Source organism: Mercenaria mercenaria, chromosome 8 (genome assembly GCF_021730395.1).
Source record: "Mercenaria mercenaria strain notata chromosome 8, MADL_Memer_1, whole genome shotgun sequence".
Classification (NCBI taxonomy): Eukaryota; Metazoa; Mollusca; class Bivalvia; order Venerida; family Veneridae; genus Mercenaria; species Mercenaria mercenaria.
Window position 1 is genome coordinate 1244714 of NC_069368.1, and position 21109 is coordinate 1265822.

The 21109-nt window shown below is 36.3% G+C and overlaps 1 protein-coding gene across 2 annotated transcripts in view; it reads left to right on the top strand.

Moving 5' to 3' along the window:
* Positions 1–714: 714 nt before the first annotated feature.
* The window catches only part of LOC123523217 (heterogeneous nuclear ribonucleoprotein M-like), a 32535-nt gene continuing 12140 nt past the window's right edge, over positions 715–21109 (top strand). For both annotated transcript variants that reach the window (XR_006681061.2, XM_045300921.2), the window contains exons 1-9: positions 715–862; positions 12426–12583; positions 14418–14478; positions 15025–15118; positions 15985–16162; positions 16756–16826; positions 17824–17977; positions 19960–20097; positions 20456–21000. Coding sequence is in view for 1 of the 2 variants with exons in the window: in XM_045300921.2 (XP_045156856.2) it covers positions 852–862; positions 12426–12583; positions 14418–14478; positions 15025–15118; positions 15985–16162; positions 16756–16826; positions 17824–17977; positions 19960–20097; positions 20456–21000 (1410 nt within the window). In the remaining variant the exon portion in view is untranslated. The remainder of the gene's footprint in view (positions 863–12425; positions 12584–14417; positions 14479–15024; positions 15119–15984; positions 16163–16755; positions 16827–17823; positions 17978–19959; positions 20098–20455; positions 21001–21109) is intronic.

The window sequence follows — 21109 nt, forward strand, 5'->3', positions numbered from 1 at the left end:
TTTCGGTGTAATATCACGTTATAATTTCATCGAGTGGGCATCAAAAGTGATATTTTCACGAGTGGCGCAGCCACGAGTGAAAATAACAACTTTTGGCGTTCACGAGTGAAATTACCGTGATATTACATCGATACCAACAATTTTTCTGTTTATTTTGTGTCTAAAACTCTACTTTTGTTGTGTTTATTTCATTAAAATGTCGAAATTTGCGGGAAATTTTATCAGGAAGCATCGCAAAGATGACGTCATTTTAACGACGTCATCGTCATATTGTTTCCGGCTTTCAGTACGCTCGGTAAACTTTTTGACGTTAATCCGGGTATCAGATTTGATAATTTTCACTGAGTGGCCAGTGAGTTTATTTGAGTGGCCAGGATATAATTCACCGTTATATTTCGATAAACCACCGAAAAACATAAAATAAAGCATGTTCTTGTTCGTGTTGAAAATGAAAAGTATGGAAAGGAACTTGCAGAAGGGGCGATTCAATTACTTTTCAGGTGATTGGTATTGTATTTTTCTATCAAAGAAGATAAAACAACTCGTAAAATAAGCAGATCTATTCATACCTTTTCTTGCATCTACATAATCAAATCAATATTAACGTCAGTTACATTTCACTGGTTTTTATTCTTCGATAAGATACAATAAGCAAATTTTGTAGACGGTTCCCTACTTTTAAACATTTAATGGATGTTAAACATTTTAATCAATTGCGATGTTGCTAAAGTTCTGAGTAGACAAATACTTTGCGGGAAAAAGACTTTATGCAGTTTACGCATTTCGTTGTTTGCTCTTCATTGGATTGATTGAAAGTCACGTGATCTAGTTTCTTGCGCGTGGGATAGAAAATGGAAGACAGGTAGTCTTTGTTGCATTTGTCACTTTTTGACAATATATTTGTACCTTAATTGTGTACTTCACCCATTTTCAGTTAATTAACGTTTAAGTCAGAGAAAAATATGCATAAATGATTAGGTTGTGTTGTTATTTCCAGCTTGCTGAACGATAATTTTATAATTTTAGGTGGGTGGGGTATGTGCACTGGAACCCCCACTCTCCACCGCCCTAGGTTAAGTTGAGCGAATATTTTAATGCCCGGATATTTAATAAAACCCAGAAAGAAATACCAATCAAACTTACATGGTGGAATTGGTCTCTGCTACAAGCAAGTCGGGACCATAGCCAATTCATAATTTTAACATGTCCAAAACGTTGTGGAATGATACTAATTTCACTTGGGTATTGATTACATTTTACTCGGACTTTATCATAGACTCCCTGTGTAAAATCTCAAAATTTTAACAAAAATAAAGGTATTAAATCGATATGATATTTTGATGAAACTTCAAAGTTTTGTTGTTTGTAGCATTATCTGGAGCATATGCAGTGAAAAATCTTAATTTGATTTCTACGATAGTGTGATATTAATTGCTTAAGTCACTATATGTTCATTGTAAATATACTTCGTTTATACCCAAGTGGAAACTGGCAGGTACTCGAAAATGCAGCTCTCTGATTGGTCAGTTAGAACCCCTAATGTACTGTGATGTCATGATAAAGTTATGAATTATTCTGTTTGGCAACATCAGCAACGTCTTTCCCCGTTGCACACTTCAGGGGAAAACACTCTTGCTGTGTTCCATGTTCAGGCTACCGTAGGTCGTCCCAGACTGTGCGCAGGCACTACAGAGCATCTAGGTGATGTTCATAAACGCAATACTCTGTGGAAGTTTCTAGCCGTCCGGTAACCAGACGCCTAGCCTGCGTTCTAGCTGTCCGGTTACCGGACGTCTAGCCTGCGTTCTAGCCATCCGGTTACCGGACGTCTAGCAAATCCTCAGGGGATTTTCTAGATGTCCAGTTATAAATTTCCTAATGAATAAGTAATGATACCAGTTATTTACTGATGTTATTGATACAGATAACTTCAACTTGGTTACTTGTCAGAATCCGCTAGCAGACATTTACTAATGAGGGGTGAAACTGTACATGCGTGTAGTGTGAATTTGTCACGGTAAAAACTTTAAAAATGTCCAAATTTAAAAGTCAAACATGTAGAGTGGTGGAACCTATGCTCGAGGTATTCCTATGCTCGCGGTATTTCGATAAATATGCTTTCTGCAGAAGCACTGATAAAAATATTTCATCATGCTATGTTCAACACCGACAAGTGGTGAAATGCCTTTACAACAAACGTAGCAACAGCCGCGCGTGCCGATCTCGTGACATATACAGCAGCCGATACATTTTACGCAATCTGTATCCGTCGCACAAATCTCACACAAATATGTCAAAATCACTAAACTAAAGTTAGTTTTTTAGAAATCATGCATTACATTCAGATATAAAATACATTTAAGAGCAAGATGTGATGAATGTGACGCCTGGCTACACTACAAGTGCCTTTCGAACCATGAAAAGATCGATGTTGATCTTAGTATTTTGACAAAGTCCAAATGGTTCTTTCTGAGATGTAGGGAGGAGTAAATTTCCTACACACAAAAGAAGTGTAGAAAACATTAGCGAGTTAATCACTGTCGTTGTTTGAATCTTTAATACTTGAACATTCTGTTTTTAAACAACATTATTATACGTTTTTAAGCTTTGTTCTAATAGTGACTCCATTTTGGAAAGGGAAATATACACATAGAGGCACAGACTAAATTTTATCCCCAATTATTTTGTTTTACACATAATAAATGAGTAATGTTCTAAATATTATATTCGCATATGCTTGTTTGTTCATTTTTAGCCTGCTGATTTTTTTCGTCCTTAGTTTAATCGATATTACATACCGCCAGCATAGGTTCCCTTCAGGGCGAATTTTCACCTTTTCACGTATGCCGTGTCGATAGCTCACGAGACGACTAAGTCACGTGATGACGCACATCAACAATATGTTTCGATAAAAGGAGGATAACTTTATGTTTTTGCATAGGCAAATCGAAATAATAATTTTTTTTTGCTTCTTAAAAAGATTATGTATGTACAAAATACCGCGAGCATAGGTTCCACCACTCTATAATACATTGTACACACATCCCTCACTCCTCATAATACTGTTGCTGCTGGCACCTGCTGGATGGCTGATTTGAATGCCTCCAACTCCAAGCTGGGAGCTGTAGTGGTTGACTCTGGTACTCTGTTCCAATGAGTAACTGTTCTGGGGAAGAAGGAATGCTGGTATATATTGAGGCGGCACTGGAATGGTATGAACTTGACTGTATGGCTGTGTCGTGTACTTCTCATCAGTGCTAGCGTTGGGTGGTAAATCACTGGAATGGCTACTAGGCAGTTGACCGTCTTATACAGTAGGATGAGATCGGCGTTAATTCTGCGTTGGTATAATGGAGTCCAGTTCAGGTTGGTGATCATAGCAGAGACACTGTCTGGTTTGTTAGGGTAATACGGCTTGTTACATACAAAGCGAGCAGCATTATGTTGGACCTGTTCTAGTTGTTTGATCTGTGTGTTCTGTTGTGGATTCCAGACTGGTGATGCATTTTCAAGTTTCGGGCGGACTAGGCTGAGATATGCTCGTTCTTTTATCTTCTGTGGACAGTGTTTCAGGTTATGTTTCAAAAATCCTAGTAAGCTAGATGCCTTAACTCGCCAATAGCGGGTCACTATCAACACTTTTAGCATGTGGCGAAGAATGTTTTGACTTTCATGATATCTAAACTTACTAACACTTAAAACTATTGCTCACATTCATTTAAATGTTTGATTTATTTGAATCTATCTTTTATGTCTGAAGTTATGATGAAATATTTAAACTTGTCCGATTCACCAGTAGGGGGTCACTTTTGTCAATAGGGGGTCACCTAGTTTATCATATTTTCTATCCATTTAAAATGGTCTTTTTTTTCTGACAAAACATGACTGTGGTATTGGAAATATACATTTCAAGGCAGAATATAATGAGAATCAGTATGTTTACATTTCAAACGGGAGATACTAGGTAAAAGGAATAGAGCGCTAGTTTTCACAGTTGTATTTCTAAGCATAATCAGCATGCCCACTCATTTTTAAAGTTGAGGGTACATGTATCCCCTGCTTTTGCAAAATAGGGGTACACTTCAAAATTTGGGGGTACACTACATGGCAGATCTGAAAATTTTCTATTTAACTACTGAAATTTGTATATTACATGTTTTTTTTTTTTTGTTTTTTGTTGTTGTTTTTTTTTTCATACAGAACTCTCGTGGGTGGGGTATAACAGATGAGATAATTTTAGAAAATGTAAAATGTTTTTCCAAAGTTAAGATAGGAAATTCTGAATCAAAAGACCCCTCCCTATATTATACTAAATATAAATAAGTTTTCAGCAAGGTTCATGTATTCCCAATTTCGTGAATGGAACACGATTCGTCCGAAATAACATACAGTCAACTGAAGACTGGTAAAATCCGTCCATCAATAATAAATGGCCAAACTATTACAGATATGCAATGTGTATCAAAATTGCAGTTAAATATAGAAAAATAAAATACTGTTAACCTTTTGCCGAGTTTATTAAAGCTAAAATGCCTTTTTGCGTTTCACATCCATTCTTTTTTTGCACACGACACGTGTGACGTCCGACTAAAACATTTACCAAACCCCTCTATACAGCTGACAATTACGCCGAGAATTCGGTGATGGAAACGAAATTATAACGTTCGTGAACCGGATCTGCGTTTTAGACCATACCAAACAATTGGCAAGTGAGCGATGAAATAAACAGCGATTTTGCAGCTGAACTGGAGTTCCGAATCTCTGCGTGCATGTACCACCAACAAGTGATTTTTATGCGTGCATTTGATATTTTGTACGTGATTCACGTACTGCAGTGCGTGAATGGGCATGCTGCATAATTAGAACCAACTATATCTAAAACTAAAATCAAAATATTGATGCACAGAACCTTATTCATTTATCTAAATTTGCCAGTTCAAACCATTATTACATCAAATCAACCATTCATTTGTATTTTTAAGCAGAATAAACAATCTTTTGATTATCCCTGATAAAGGTGATTCTTTATTGGCTAAATGGCTGCCACTGCTTGATGGCACTTTTCGTCAAAGTCAATCTAAAATTCATAATCATATTATTCCTATGAAAGTGTGTGTTTCGTTCTTCAAAATAGTACCAAATTTGTATGGAAGGGAATCTCCGCCAGGACATGCATGCTGCTAAATGACATTGCTATGTTATTTACTTACATATGCGTTCTGCAACATTGCAGCTGCATTTTAGTTTCTTACATTTGCCTTACAAGAAATTCATCTTTAATGCTTCTAAATGCTAAGAAAACAGTCCTTTTATGAATATCGGTTATTCTTGCATGTAATTGACAAGTGCGTTCAACCTTTTTGTTTGCTTACTGCAATTTTGAAATGTATACTCATGCTATTACTAACTGTATTCTATGTTTTCTTACGCGTATTTGACATTGTTGCTACTGAATGTAACGAGCTACTAACAACGTTGTGACTTGTGAATATTCCCAAATTTTCATAACTTCATTGTTACTGCTTTTTGGATTTAACATTAGTGATGCTTGCAACCGTTTCCCGGCAAAGATAATATTCTAAAACACATGGCTTTAATATTGAAACTTGCAGTATAACAAAAATTTAAGCACGGTAGTGCATTACAACATTACAGGGAACCAACAAAAAGCAAAAATTTTACCGCAAATTAGTATACACGGGAGACCACTCTCGACAGCAAATTCACGTGTTCGGTAGTTTCCGTGGGTTAAACGGTGGGAGAGTCTAAATTTACCCGTGTATACTTATGTTGTTTTCGGTGGAAATTACGTGCCTGGACAGCTGGAAATTATGAGTATGTTTTTACTAAAACACCATCCATGGTTCACTGATTTTACGGAAACTGCCGGAAATTCTGGTTCCCAGCTTTCTACGAATTTCATATTACAAATGTTAAAGTCGCATTTGATTAACTTCGTGCTGCTTAGTGCTTATTTAGCACTGTTTTCGCCTTCCATAAATTTCAATCATTGCAATACTAAGAATCCATGAATTTAAAGTAGGGACCTACATAGAAAAGGTCTACAACAGGGACCTATATATCAAAACAAAAAACAAAGGGCAACAACTAAATGTTAACATGCATTGTGTTAGTTTTATATAATGTAGGAACGATTTAATCAATTTCAGAAAGTAAAACGTACAAAACACTTAGAACTTGTTCATAAACATTTTAATATGCCACAGAATGGATGCATTTGCCATTTACACGCAAGAATATGTGTTTTACATACGTGCAGTGACGAAAGATAGATGCAAGGTATGTGCCACTAACGGATGGAAGGTAACACAAAGACGCATGGATGTTGCATTTGGTTTAAAACGAATAACACAAGGCAACATGCATTTTGTCATTTATCAGCATACATATCTTCATGTCTTGGTGGAAATTCCCTAAAATGCAGTTGCAATGTTGCAGAACGCATATGTAAGTAAATAACATAGCAATGTCATTTAGCAGCATGCATGTCCTGGCGGAGATTCCCTTCCATAAATTTGTGTGGTTTTATCTAAGAAACTGTGAGGTATGCTCAAAAATATCCTACTTCGAAGAATTCAAGAGTGCTAAAATCCAAGTCAGGAAACATGGTTGCAAGAGTTATCTACTCATGGAACTCAAACTCATTAGATTAGATCCATCTTCTTTCGTGTAATAATTGCTAAGTGATAAGTTTACATTACTGGATACTTAAACATTGTATACTCTAATATGTATAAGAGAGATTCACATTTTATTTTCAAGTGACCCGCTATTGGCAGTAATTCTCTATTGGCGAGTTGACTGTACTTCTCTGCACACAAAATTTTGTGTGATTACATACTAAAGATTTATCTACTTTTAAATAATCGTCTTGAATAAATCACTGCATTAATATTCAGCCGATAAAACGAAAATTTGCCGAAATCAGTAATTGCGAGATCGCCGTGACATCACACATTAAAATTTGTTGCAAAACAATGTCTTTATTGGGTTGGAATTTTTTACTTTTAACTACGTACTTTTTCACTGGATTTTAAATTTAAAAATTTAAACATTCTGTAAATATTTACAATTTTCATATTTTAGTATTAAATTATTTTTTTAATGACATTTAATTTCACAAAATATGGACATTCAATGTTTTATCATTTCTAACATCAACACATTTGTTTTGAAAATTTGAGACTTTGGTATGTATTCACCCAATATTTTGTTTACAGAAAAGTAAATCTTTAGTAAATCTTGATATCTTTAGTAAAAGACAGTTAAAACTTTTTATTTTATGTTTTTCGGTGGTTTATTGAAATATAACGGTGAATTATATCCTGATAAACTCACTGGCCACTCAGTGAAAATTATCAAATCTGATACCCGGATTAACGTCAAAAAGTTTACCGAGCGTACTGAAAGCCGGAAACAATATGACGATGACGTCGTTAAAATGACGTCATCTTTGCTATGCTTCCTGATAAAATTTCCCGCAAATTTCGACATTTTATTGAAATAAACACATCAAAAGTAGAGTTTTAGACATAAAATAAACAGAAAAATTGTTGGTATCGATGTAATATCACGGTCATTTCACTCGTGAACACCAAAAGTTGTTATTTTCACTCGTGGCTGCGCCACTCGTGAAAATATCACTTTCGGTGCCCACTCGATGAAATTATAACGTGATATTACACCGAAACCAACAATTATCCTCTATATAAAATAATTACTTATTCATTTAGAAATCAATTACTGGACGGCTAGATAATCCCCTGAGGATTTGCTAGCTGTCCGGTAACTGAACGGCTAGAACGCAGGCTAGGCATCCGGTTACCGGACGGCTAGACACTTCCATACTTTTTTGTAACAATTACTGCGTGTTTTAAAAATGCATTTTTTACCATCAGTGCTTTTAAAATTAGATGTGCATCTGTAAAATTGACACTAGAAAACAGTAGTCAATTTAGCTTTGGAATTAGCACCTACCTATGAATCTCTGGTATCAATTGACGATTCTGTAACCATTCCATCAAATGACAGCGTACTGGTCCTGACAACTGACGTTCGGGTTTCGACAAGAAATCAATAATTGAATTATCATACATCGAGCAATCTTACTTGTATGGCACACTTCCCTGCGAACTAATCCCTGCTTTGTACTGCGCATATCGTTTGCGGGTATCAAACTTGGATTTTTAGCTCACCTGTCACAAAGTGACAAGGTGAGCTTTTGTGATCGCGCGGTGTCCGTCGTCCGTGCGTCCGTAAACTTTTGCTTGTGACCACTCTAGAGGTCACATTTTTTGTTGGATCTTTATGAAAGTTGGTCAGAATTTATCTTGATGATATCTAGGTCAAGTTCGAAACTGGGTCACGTGCCATCAAAAACTAGGTCAGTAGGTCTAAAAATAGAAAAACCTTGTGACCTCTCTAGAGGCCATATATTTCACAAGATCATCATGAAAATTGGTCAGAATGTTCAACTTGATGATATCTAGGTCAAGTTTGAAACTGGGTTACTTGCGGTCAAAAACTAGGTCAGTAGGTCAAATAATAGAAAAACCTTATGACCTCTCTAAAGGCCATATTTTTCATGGGATCTGTATGAAAGTTGGTCTGAATGTTCATCTTTATGATTTCTAGGTCAAGTTCGAAACTGGGTCATGTGCGGTCAAAAACTAGGTCAGTAAGTCTAAAAATAGAAAAACTTTGTGACCTCTCTAGAGGCCATATATTTCATGAGATCTTCATGAAAATTGGTCAGAATGTTCACCTTGATGATATCTAGGTCAAGTTCGAAAGTGGGTCACGTGCCGTCAAAAACTAGGTCAGTAGGTCAAATAATAGAAAAACCTTGTGACCTTTCTAGAGGCCGTATTTTTCATGGGATCTGTATGAAAATTGGTCTGAATGTTCATCTTGATGATATCTAGATCAAGTTTGAAAGTTGGTCAGGTGCCATCAAAAACTAGGTCAGTAGGTCAAATAATAGAAAAACCTTGTGACCTCTCTAAAAGCCATATTTTTCAATGGATCTTCATGAAAGTTGGTCTAAATGTTCATCTTGATGATATCTAGGTCAAGTTCGAAACAGGGTAATGTGCGATCAAAACTAGGTCAGTAGGTCTAAAAATAGAAAAACCTTGTGACCTCTCTAGATGCCATACTTATGAATGGATCTCCATAAAAATTGGTCAGAATGTTCATCTTGATGATATCTAGGTCAAGTTCGTGCCATCAAAAAGTAGGTCAGTAGGTCAAATAATGAAAAAACGTTGTGACCTCTCTAGAGGCCATATTTTTCATGGGATCTGTACGAAAGTCGGTCTGAATGTTTATCTTGATGACATATAGGTCAAGTTTGAAACTGGGTCAACTGCGATCAAAAACTAGGTCAGTAGGTCTTGAAATAGAAAAACCTTGTGACCTCTCTAGAGGCCATACCCTTGAATGGATCTTCATGAAAATTGGTCAGAATATTCACCTTGTGTATCTAGGTCAAGTTTGAAACTGGGTCACGTGTCTTCAAAAACTAGGTCAGTAGGTCAAATAATGAAAAACCTTGTGACCTCTCTAGAGGCCATACTTTTCATGGGATCTGTATGAAAGTTGGTCTGAATGTTCATCTTGATGATATCTAGGTCAAGTTTGAAACTGGGTCAACTTCGGTCAAAAACTAGGTCAATAGGTCTTAAATTAGAAAAATCTTTTGACCCCTCTAGAGGCCATATTTTTCAATGGATCTTCATGAAAATTTATCTGAATGTTCACCTTGATGATATCTAGATCAGTTTCAAAACAGGGTCACATGCAGTCAAAAACTAGGCCAGTAGGTATAAAAATAGAAAAACCTTGTGACCTCTCTAGAGGCCATATTTTTCATGAGATCTTCATGAAAATTAGTGAGAATGTTCACCTTGATGATATCTAGGTAAAGTTCAAAACAGGGTCACGTACCTTCGAAAACTAGGTCAATAGGTCAAATAACAGAAAAATGTTGTGACCTCTCTAGAGACCATATTTTTCAATGGATCTTCATGAAAATTGGTCAGAATTTTTATCTTGATAATATCTAGATCAAGTTCAAAACTGGGCCACATGAGCTCAAAAACTAGGTCACTATGTCAAATAATAGAAAAAACGACGTCATACTCAAAACTGGGTCATGTGGGAAGAGGTGAGCGATTCAGGACCATCATGGTCCTCTTGTTATCAAAGGAAGTGATGCTTCGGTATAATATAGTCGTAAGCGTATTGATTTTTGTACCCGGTTTACGATACGCACAGCACAAAGCAGGTGTTCAAGCAACAAACAAATGTTCCCAGTGCCAGTTTCACGTCTTCTCATTTTAAGAGCATTTGATGATAAAAAATACATTTTTTGAAATGAGAATCTCAGATGTTTATAAATATGCTGTTATGTACAGTGCAACCTCTGTAGAGCAACACCCTTTGGGTGATTCAAATACTGACTGTTATGTAGAGGTTGTTGCTCTTGAGAGGTCAATTTGATAGTATATTTCAGCTTAGGGACATTTTGATGACGTTCTTATAGAGAGGTTTTTGCATAAGAAAGGGCCGCTCTGGAGAGGCTGTACTGTATCTCTGAGCTGAAACGAATCCTGCATTAAATCCTAACCAGAACTTGAAGAATTTCCTCAAATTAAATGCCCCCATGGACTTGCCTTTTATTTGAAAATATTTCTTATCCATTTTTCTGTTAAACTGACCTAAAATTAACAATGCATTGCAACAAGTTCAGAACACAAGTTATACACAAAAGTTTCAAATGCGTTCTGCAGTCTGCAGTATTTTGTCTGCCATTGATCAGGGTACTCTTTATTTTGAAAACAAACAGGCTGTATAGAATTCGTTATTTATTGATCTTTTCTGTGAATTTAAACCTTCAAAGGTATGTTTTTCATTAACTTTGTTGAAAATGGTTATGTATGTATAATTCAATAAAATTCATATATATACAAAATGTTGATATTGATTTTCAAAAATAACCAAGTGCTATTAACTTAGCATGGAGTGGGTGCAGGTCAAAATGGTATAGTCAAAATGTACCCAAAAAATTCAGAATGTACCAACATTGAAGTATGATATATATGTTGTATCCCAGTTAACAAATAGCCTGCTGGCGGCAAGTGATTATACCTTTGCGACAATGTTGGGCGGTTAAAACCGCCCTGGTTTTAACCAGCGGTTTTAACCGGTTAAAACCGCCCCGGTCATTAGTCCCTTTAGTGGTCAATACTGGTCGATTGGTCAATACTGGTCAATTAGTCAATACTGACTGTTAAGATATTTTGCAGAGTTTATGAACACTTTAAACAATGACTGTTAAGGGCATTTGTTTGCGAACAGTGCAGACCAAGATCAGCCTGCACATCCGTGCAGTCTGATCATGGTCTGCACTGTTCGCTATTCAGTCAGTAAATTTTCAGTGAACACCCCTTCAAATAATAAATGATATTATCCAAATTGACGGACCAGTCCATTTTAGAAATTTAGCAGGGTAAGGGTTAACAAATACTGATGCTGTTGTTTAATGATCTGATGTTTCAGTTCAACAATCGATCGGGTAACTTAATAGATCTCAAAATAGAATTCTACTTCAAAGTAATAATTCAGAATCAATCGCACATATAGGAATTTTCAAGACTTGAAAAAAAAAATTGAGACTTTAGTAAAATGCTGTTACCTTCTAGAAAACAGCAAATTGACAGTTGATAATATTTTATATTTTGGCAGAAAACATACTATCAAATTTTGACTCTTTGTGGGTACATTTTGACTTTTTCATTTTGGGTACATTTTGGTTTGTTGGGTACTTTTTTACTATAATCCCATGATGTCATCAGTTTCTCACGAGAGTCAGTGCACATAATTATGTTGTGGTTCAGCAATGGTTGGGTAACCCAATGGGGTTATGCCATAACTTAACGGACGCGGCAATCAGAAAATAAAATTAATGTCAATTATGTTATGGTAGCCGGAACTTACATCCTGCTTAGCTCAGTAGGGAGAGCGTTGGTCTACGGATCACGGGGTCGCGAATTTGATCCCCTGGCGGGGCGTAATACGTTCTCCATGACGGTTTGATAAAAGACATTGTGGCTGAAATCATTCATCCTCCACCTCTGATAATTCATGAGGAGAAGTTGGCAGTTACTTGCTGAGAACAGGTTTGTACTGGTACAGAATCCAGGAACACTGGTTTAATAGGTGAACTGCCCGCCGTTACATGACTGAAATACTGTTGCAAAATGGCGTTAAACCGAAAAACAAACAGGCACATCCAACATGCAGAATGTTACATGTGATAATACTCTTAAATGACTGTGGTAATATGTTTTGACTTTTTTGATTCCCTACTCTTGAATAATTTATGGAATATTTTTCTGTAGGTCAAGATCACGATCCCCAGTTAGTGACAGAGACAGAAAACGTAGCCGTTCCCGCTCTCCAAGACGTCCCCGGAACATGACAACAAAAAGATGTATCATCAGTAATATACCCTATGATCTCAAATGGCAGGAAATTAAAGATATCTTCAGGAATGAAGGTGATTTTTGTATTTTATAAACTTCTCACTTCTATTTTTCTAGTGTCTACGTCGTCCCTGAAAAGGTTAGGCAGTATCGGAAGATAGATACTAAGGTACGGATTTGTACCCCAAAGACAAATCTGTTGGGGATTGTCTAGGAGTATGGACCTCCCTTTTCCATATGTTTATGGATTATTTACATCTTGATTTGTGCTGCAAATGAAAAAGAAAATTGTAACACTTTTAACAATATTCAACTGAAACTTTAAATTGTTCACCATCTTCAATCAAATTAAAGGTTTAAGAGGTCTGCACCCCTAGACCTACCTACCTAAAAATTTCAACTTCAAAGATGTTAATATGCTGTTAAGGTTCATCAGAAGTGTTTGGAGACCACCTCTCGGGTTCATTTCAGACAATTTATACAGATCATTACTTTGTAAATTGGGGGCCTCCGTAGCCGAGTGGTTTAGGTCGCTGACTTCAAATCACTTGCCCCTCATCTTTCAGTTAGGACAGTACCATTAACAGTTGTTAAAAGGGGTGCATACTAAGGGTGTCACGATAAACCGATATACCGGTATATTGCAATATGTTGCCAAAACTGTATTGCACCGCGATGCGCACCCAACGTACCGGTTTTCTACGGTATTTCCTCGCATTTTTTCTTTGTCAAATGTGTTTTGCGAATTGCCATTTTTTTCATGGTCTGCTCAATTGAAATATAAGTTCCAAAACTTTAATCGAATAGATAAGCGTTCTGGGTCATGCAGGTGCTTACAGCAGTTGATTAACGCATGAATCCAATCTTTCTATGACAGTGGTTAATGGTTAAATATAAACAACATGGCAGACAGAGGTGCCGGCCTTAGAATTGTCGCGAATTAAAAGGCAAAGAGAGAAATCTTAGGTCTCATTTCGGGTTGGAATTCGACCTGCAGACAAAGAAAATAGTCAATGGTATTGTAATCAGTCAGTTGTGCAGTGGTACGGTAAAATACAGCGGCGGGACATTTTACTTTAAAACTCCATATCAACTGGCAGCATCTGAGAGTGAAACCGAAAGTTGGACACATGTCCATACTCTAAAAATAAGTTGTAGAAAACAATCATGAACTAAACATGTTGAAACAGTGCAGTATAGTACATACAATAACTTTCAGAATGTAATTGACTTGAACATATATACATTCCTTATGTTAATTATTTTCTGATTTCTAGTTCAAGTCATGAAGCCCTTATAAGTTATATTCTATTCAAAACCTTGAGAGTGATACTTGTTTTAGCTTATGTTTACTTTCTACAACTTATTTTAAGAGTATGGACGTGTATAAAGGTTTTACAGTAGTAAAGGAATCTCCGGTCATAGCTTTAGTTCAAGTAGCAATATATTGTGGTACGTATTGCAATACAACAATAATGTATTGTAATATATATCGTGGTACGCTTCAGGCGTATCGTGACACCCCTAGTGCTAACCAAAAACGTACTGAGTGAATAGCGAACAGTTCACATCCGTGCAGTCTGATCATGATCTACACTGGTCGCATAGGCAGAATCAGTCGTGTCCACCATGGTAAGGGTTAAAGAATAGATCTGTAGTGTAACATTGTTTTTCACAAATAAAGTCAATATTGAGCATTTTAATTCACAATTCTAGGGAAAACAGTACTTAAACATTACAATTTTAAGAAGATCCAACTTGTTTTTCACAAAATAAAATGGTTACAACTGGACCTTATCACAACTTGGAAGGATAGGGAGAAGCCTCGTCATTTTAGCTGGATATGGTACAAAAAGTAATTTGTAGAAAGTTTGCTGAATATCTTTTGTCTGTCTGTTTTTTGTACAGTTGGAGACGTTGTATATGTGGAGCTTTTCAACAATCCAGATGGAAAGCCGAAAGGAACAGGGTAAATTGTTTCTTTGTCGATTAAAAAGTTAAATAATTACTTTTTGCTTAAGTTATGATTACCTAAAAGATGAGTAATGATGACAAATAGTATTGGCACCTAATTTCATATATTATAATAGCAATTAATAAAGTATTAATTTATATCCTATGAAATATGAATGTGAGTATCATTTAAAGCTACTTGCCCACAGTTTGAGTGAAATTTTTCAGCATGTTCATTTCCACCAGGTTTGGCATAGAATGTATATTATGACACTGAAAAATGATAAAATGGGTGAAAATAAAAGTTAGATATCGGTAAAAATGCAAGAAGAATGTAAATTTTCTGCATTATTTCAAAAGCTTTGCAATGATTTACTGCCTTCTGTTATTTATAAGAAAATCTTGCAAAACACGTCAGTAAGTTTGTACCACTAGTCACTTTAACTTAAGAGTACTCACTTCATATAGATTTTTGAGAGACATTATTTTCATCTGAGATGTGTGGGTTAGTCCCTTTAACCTTTGTTAGGAATACTGAATATTGCAGTGTTCTTCTTTGCAGGGTGATAGAATTCCGAGATTTTGAAACAGCAGCCCTGGCTATTGATAAGATGCACAGATATGAAATAAAAGACAGAAAACTTGTAGTTAGAGAGGTATGAATATAAATATGTAAACTTTGTTAAGTGAAGATATCTAGATGCTTTGAACAGTTACTCTTTATGGAGGTATTTTAACCAGTTACATGCATTTAAAGATCTAAAACACATAGGTGTGGCATGATCAGTGATGTCTGAAAATGTTGGGCCAGTCTTGCATATAATTATATGCTTTATTTTGTCTAAAAATGCAACATTTTGTGTCTACTATGCCCTTTTTACCCATTGAACATGACTTAAGCCTTTTCGTTACAAAGCACAAATGTATCTTTCAATTCCGAATGGACCGAAACACAGCCATGTAGGTGAAATGTTCAAAACATAGAATTTCATGTTTGTTTATCATGTTTGAACCTTCGAGTGTTATGTAATTACTTAACCCTAATATTCACAACGAAGGAACAGTGTACAGAGGGTTGCTTTCAGTCATGCAATGATCTTAAAATTTATTTGAGGTCAGCGGTAAAGCATGTTTTACAACTTATATTAATCATTCTAGACACCTCATTCCTGATGAAATCTGTAGCCATTAGGCATTACTGCATGAGGGTATGAGAGAAGAGAAGCCAATTTCCTCTTTTAAATGTCCAGCACCAAGCAATGTAGCTACTGGTACCATTTTTCACATCTTCAGTATGACACGGCTAGGGATCAAACCTATTACCTCCCACACTGGAAACAGACACTACACCTAGACTATAGGAGTGGTTTCAAAATTGTTATAAATGTAAAGAAGATCAGATCTATTTTTTTATATATATTACCGGTAGCTTTTAAAGCCATAGCTTATGGAGCTTAATTTTAGAAGCGTATGTTTTTATGTTTATACAGATGTCTAAAATTTTTGCTTAAAAATTTTGCAGGAAAGAGAACGTGAGCGTAGACAAAATGAGATGCTCTCAAATAGAGGTGGTGGTGGTGGCCAAGGGGGAGGAGGAGGACAAGGTGTAATGGGACCAGCTCCCAGGAACCTCGGTATGGGAGGTGGAGGCATGGGTAACATGGGTGGAGGTGGTATGGGTGGTGGAGGTATGAATACAGGTACAGTTATATTCTGTATAGTTGTCCACCTCCTGATTAACTTTAAAAGCATCTCACTTTTGTAAACAGATGAAAACTTCGAAAATTTGCAAGATGAAAACTGTCTTAAAGTTTTGTTGTAATCTGTGAAATACTACTTTTTTCGTATTGCAATTATATTCAGTCACTATTTAACCCACCTGTTTAGCACAGTTGACAAAAAGCAGATTATGAGTAAGGTCTGTTGCAGGCCTCATTGAGAAATAACAAGAGAGCGAATGCAGTATAGTAAGAGACATAAATTTGAATAGTTCTGTGTAAATGTTATACATGTAGTCTGTAACAAAAGAAGGATTTTTACCTACTTTTTTGTTTAAAAGAGTTTCTTGGAATTAATTTTGTTGTTAACTTAGGTTGTTATAGTTGGATTTAACGTCGCTGTTATAGCCATATTGGTATGATTTGGGTAATAAATGGGAGGTAACTCGAGTTACTCAAGAATTTGCACTGGCTCAGGCAAGCAATTTTTCTCCCAGGATGCTTTTGGTTACACTTTTGCTTTCTTCTTCTAGTTTTATGCTTTGGGTTAATTGTGATTCTTTTGTTTTATTTAGGTATCAGTCCACAGATTCTTCAGCAGCTTGGTATTGAAGGACCATTGTCAAACACAGTTTTTGTTTCAAATGTAAGTACTATTGATTTGTAACTGTCTTAGCTTTTAAACAGATAAAACAGTAAGAGGTTTTTATTCCATTTTAACTGAGAAGGACCTTCATAGCTTGAGGGTTGAGGATGCTGGCTTCAGAAACTTCAGATCATATACCAGTTACTGCTATGGAATGCAGATTTCATTCTACTGTGAAAGTCATTCAACTAAATTGCTGGCCATTGGTGCTTCCCAGGTGTCAACTGAAATAAGCTCAGAGGGGGCAACTTAAAAATGCTCACATCTCCCCACTCATTGAAGATGGACAGTATTGTGCTATTCTGGCTATAAAAACAGTTAAGCAATTCAGTAGTGTGATGACTTCTTTGTTGACTTTTGTGTGTTAGTGATATAAAGATAACTAACATTGTATAGCTCAAAAATTATTAGACACATAAGCTGCAGTGGTTATGTACACGTTGATGGTTAAAAAGCACATTTGGTATCACAATTCAGAACATTGCCATTTTCATATATAATCTGTACATTATTTAGCCCTTATCATGCTAGGCACGATTGATTCTGCCTTTGCAACCAGTGTAGATCATGATCTGCACTGTTTGCCATTCAGTTGGTATCTTTTTGGTAAGCACCCCTTTCGACAGTTAATGGTACTGTCCAAATTGAAAAATGGACCAGTCCATTACAGAAATTTAGCAGGGTAAGGGTTAAAAATTTCAAATCTGAGAGTAAGCTGAAAAGATATTTACATGAAATTGATGCCGTGTTCAAAAGATCGATAACAGTTTTTTGTTAAACACACTTGTACAACTTTTATACATTCAGCGCAATGGTAGTCATTTAAAAGCTTCTTATCATCTTTGAGGAATTTTAAACAAATGACTTCAAATACACTGTGTTGTCAGCCTGATATTTTATGAAATTGTCTCGGAAAACTTCTTGTGACCTACCCTCATACCTGACCTGGCATCCCAAAAAGAAGGTGATTATAGAATTTTTTTTTGTTTTTCAAAAGCTCGACTACAAAGTGACATGGAGGAAGCTGAAGGATGTATTTAAACTTGCTGGAACAGTTCACAGAGCTGAAATCTTTGAAGACAAAGGTGGCAGAAGTAGAGGGTTTGGAACTGTGACATTTGAGACACCAGTCGAGGCAGTGCAAGCAATATGTATCCTTTCCCATATAAAACCTATTATTGGTGGGCATCCTTTGTAGTAGGTCTAGTGAAGAGTCTAAATTTTTGAATGGTTTAAAAGGTCTCTGAGTTTGTCAAAATTAACTTTATTTTGCACTTGCAAAATATAAAAAAAAAAGAGTAAAATTTATAGCCTCGCTTTATTATTATTATACCAGATTTATATAGCGCCCTTTTCATGATGAACACGTTCAAAAGCGCTTTACATAGCACAAACGCAGCCACATACGGCGCGAACTGACCAGAGAGACAGAGTGAGATGAAGCTCCCAGAACAGAGAGAAATCCTTTATATACTGACAATATTTGTTTTAAGCTCACCTGTCACATAGTGACAAACTGAGCTTTTGTGATCACCCTTCGTCCGTCGTGCGTCCGTCAATAATTTCTTGTCTGCTCGATAGCGGTTTCATTTATGATTTTATTTTAACCAAACTTGCACACAACTTGTTTCACCATAAGATCTCGGTTCCTTTCTTGAACTGGCCAGATCCCGTTATGGGTTCCAGAGTTATGGCCCCTGAAAGGGCCAAAATTAGCTATTTAGACCTTGTCTGCACAATAGCAGCTTTATTTATGATTTGATTTTTACCAAACTGGCACACAACTTGTATCACCATAAGATCTTGGTTCCTTTCTTGAACTGGCCAGATTCCATTATGGGTTCCAGAGTTATGGCCCCTGAAAGGACCAGAATTAGCTATTTTGCCCTTGTCTGCACGATAGCAGCTTCATTTATGATTTGAATTTAATCAAACTTGCACAAAACTTGTGTTGCCATAAGATCTCAGTTCCTTTGTTGAACCGGCCAGATCCCCTAATGGGTTCCAGAGTTATGGCCCCTGAAAGGGCCAAAATTAGCTATTTTGACCTTGTCTGCACAATAGCAACTTCATTTATGAAATGATTTTAACCAAGCTTGCACACAACTTGTATCACCACAAGATCTTGGTTCCTTTCTTAAACTGGCCAGATTCCATCATGGGTTCCAGAGTTATGGCCCCTTAAATGTCCAAAATTAGCTATTTTGGCTTTTGCAGCCATATAGAGACTTCATTTATGGTTTTATTTGATACAAACTTCCAAAATATCTTCAACAACAATAAATCTTGGATTCCATGACAAATCAGATCCAATCGTAGTTTCCAGAGTTATTTTATATCTGATTACCTCCCCTGATTGTAGTCAAAATGGATTTATATCAGTAAGTACTTACAGGACTTATTTGAAATTTCATTATTGTCATTAGTTGGACCGAGCCAATCAGGGTAGATAACTATGGACTGATTTTGTGTCAAATTACCTCCCTTTATTTCAAATTAAAATGGGTATATCTCCATAACTAATGAAGATACTGATCTGAAATTTCATTTATGTCAACAGATTTATTTGGCAGATCCTTCTTTTGTTAACTTATAATAATTTTCTTTTGAATTACTTCCCTTTTACGTTACTATAAATAGCCTATTTTTAGTAACTTTTTTATTATTGGCCATAGGGAAAAACCGAGACCACTTTTCTGTGGTACAACATGGATGGTACCTCCAATTTTTAGGTGTATTTTGACATATCTGTACCTTGTAAGAATTTTGTTTTTCTCTTTGGTTAAATTTCTTTCCTTTTTTCTGTCCTTTGGACTTAGATATTTTTTCTGAGGACCTTCTTGTCCTCAAGTGCAATGATAACAGGTGAGCCATCATGGCCCTCTTGTTTAAACATTTGATATCTTTGAAAGTTAAATGATGTGATGTTACAGTATTTATACACTTTGCTTCATTGTATATTTATTGGATATTTTGATAAATTTTCTCAAGTAATAGTAATATACATGTATGTTAAAATGGCAAATATTATTGAATAACATTGGTCTTAGGAAATGAAGTACTTGCATATTGCTTTGTAATCTGTAAAGTATGTGTGAATCTGGTTTGGATGTTTTCTTTAACATGTGTTAAGCAATGTTCAATGGCCAGTCATTGTTTGATCGTACCATGCGTGTAAAGATGGATAACCCTTCTGCTGGGAAACCAGAACCATTACCTGACGGACTAAAAGGACTTGGACCATCTCTGACCAATCTACAGCAAATGTCTTGTAAGTTAACTAGACGTATATAGGCTGGTTGTCTCTGACCTTGAAAAGTCATGAAAATCTGATCTTTTTCAAGGTCATTGAAATGTCTGTCGTCAGTGAAAAATGAAAGCTCGGTCTCAAAATTGAGTAATTGTAAAGCAATATTTTGAAACGCTGGTCTTCAGCACTCAGTTATATAATCTTAGTACTGACAGGTTGGAAGACATTTTGAAGCTGCATAAATAGCAACGCTTTTTGGGGAAAAAACAGTGCTATTACTCTTTTGATATTCATTTTAACAAAAAAAAGGCATTGTTGAATTAGTGGAAATGCAAGCATGTTTTTTTTTCTGAAATATGATTTCTTCTTTTATTTCCAGCCTCTGACATTGGTATGGGCATGGGATCAACTGGTATGGGTATGGGAGGAATGGGCTCCATGGATAGAATGGGTTCTATGGGCATGTCTGGTATGGGTGGAATGGGCAATATGGGAGGTATGGGTACTGGTATGGGAACAGGAATGTCCGGTATGGGGACTGTGGGTATGGGAACTGGTATGACTGGGGCTATGACGGGGATGGGAAACATGGGTACTATGGGGACAGGACTTGGTATGGGCATGGGGGATAGCTTTTCAACTGGGATGACTGGAATGGGGTCAACCAACATGGGCACTGGCTCTATGGGAACATCTGGACTGAGTGACAGTTTTGGAATGTCTTCGATGGGAGCTGGTATGGGTGGGTCAAGTGGCTTTAGCAGCATGATGGATTCTTCCCGGTCGTCTGGTATGAGCAACTATAGCTCGGGAATGTCACAACGCATGGACTATGGTAGAGACTCTGGCAGAAGCAGTTCCAGTAATATGCCACAAGGAGATATGAAAACAAGGGCGGATAAATCTACAGTCATTGTGAAAAATGTGAGAATCTCTTTGTTTAAAGAATCGAAAAATGTATTTTAAGTATTTTAGTATACAGGTAATGGTGTTTAAAGAAGAATAAAATTTCCTTTAAACAAACAAACTTACC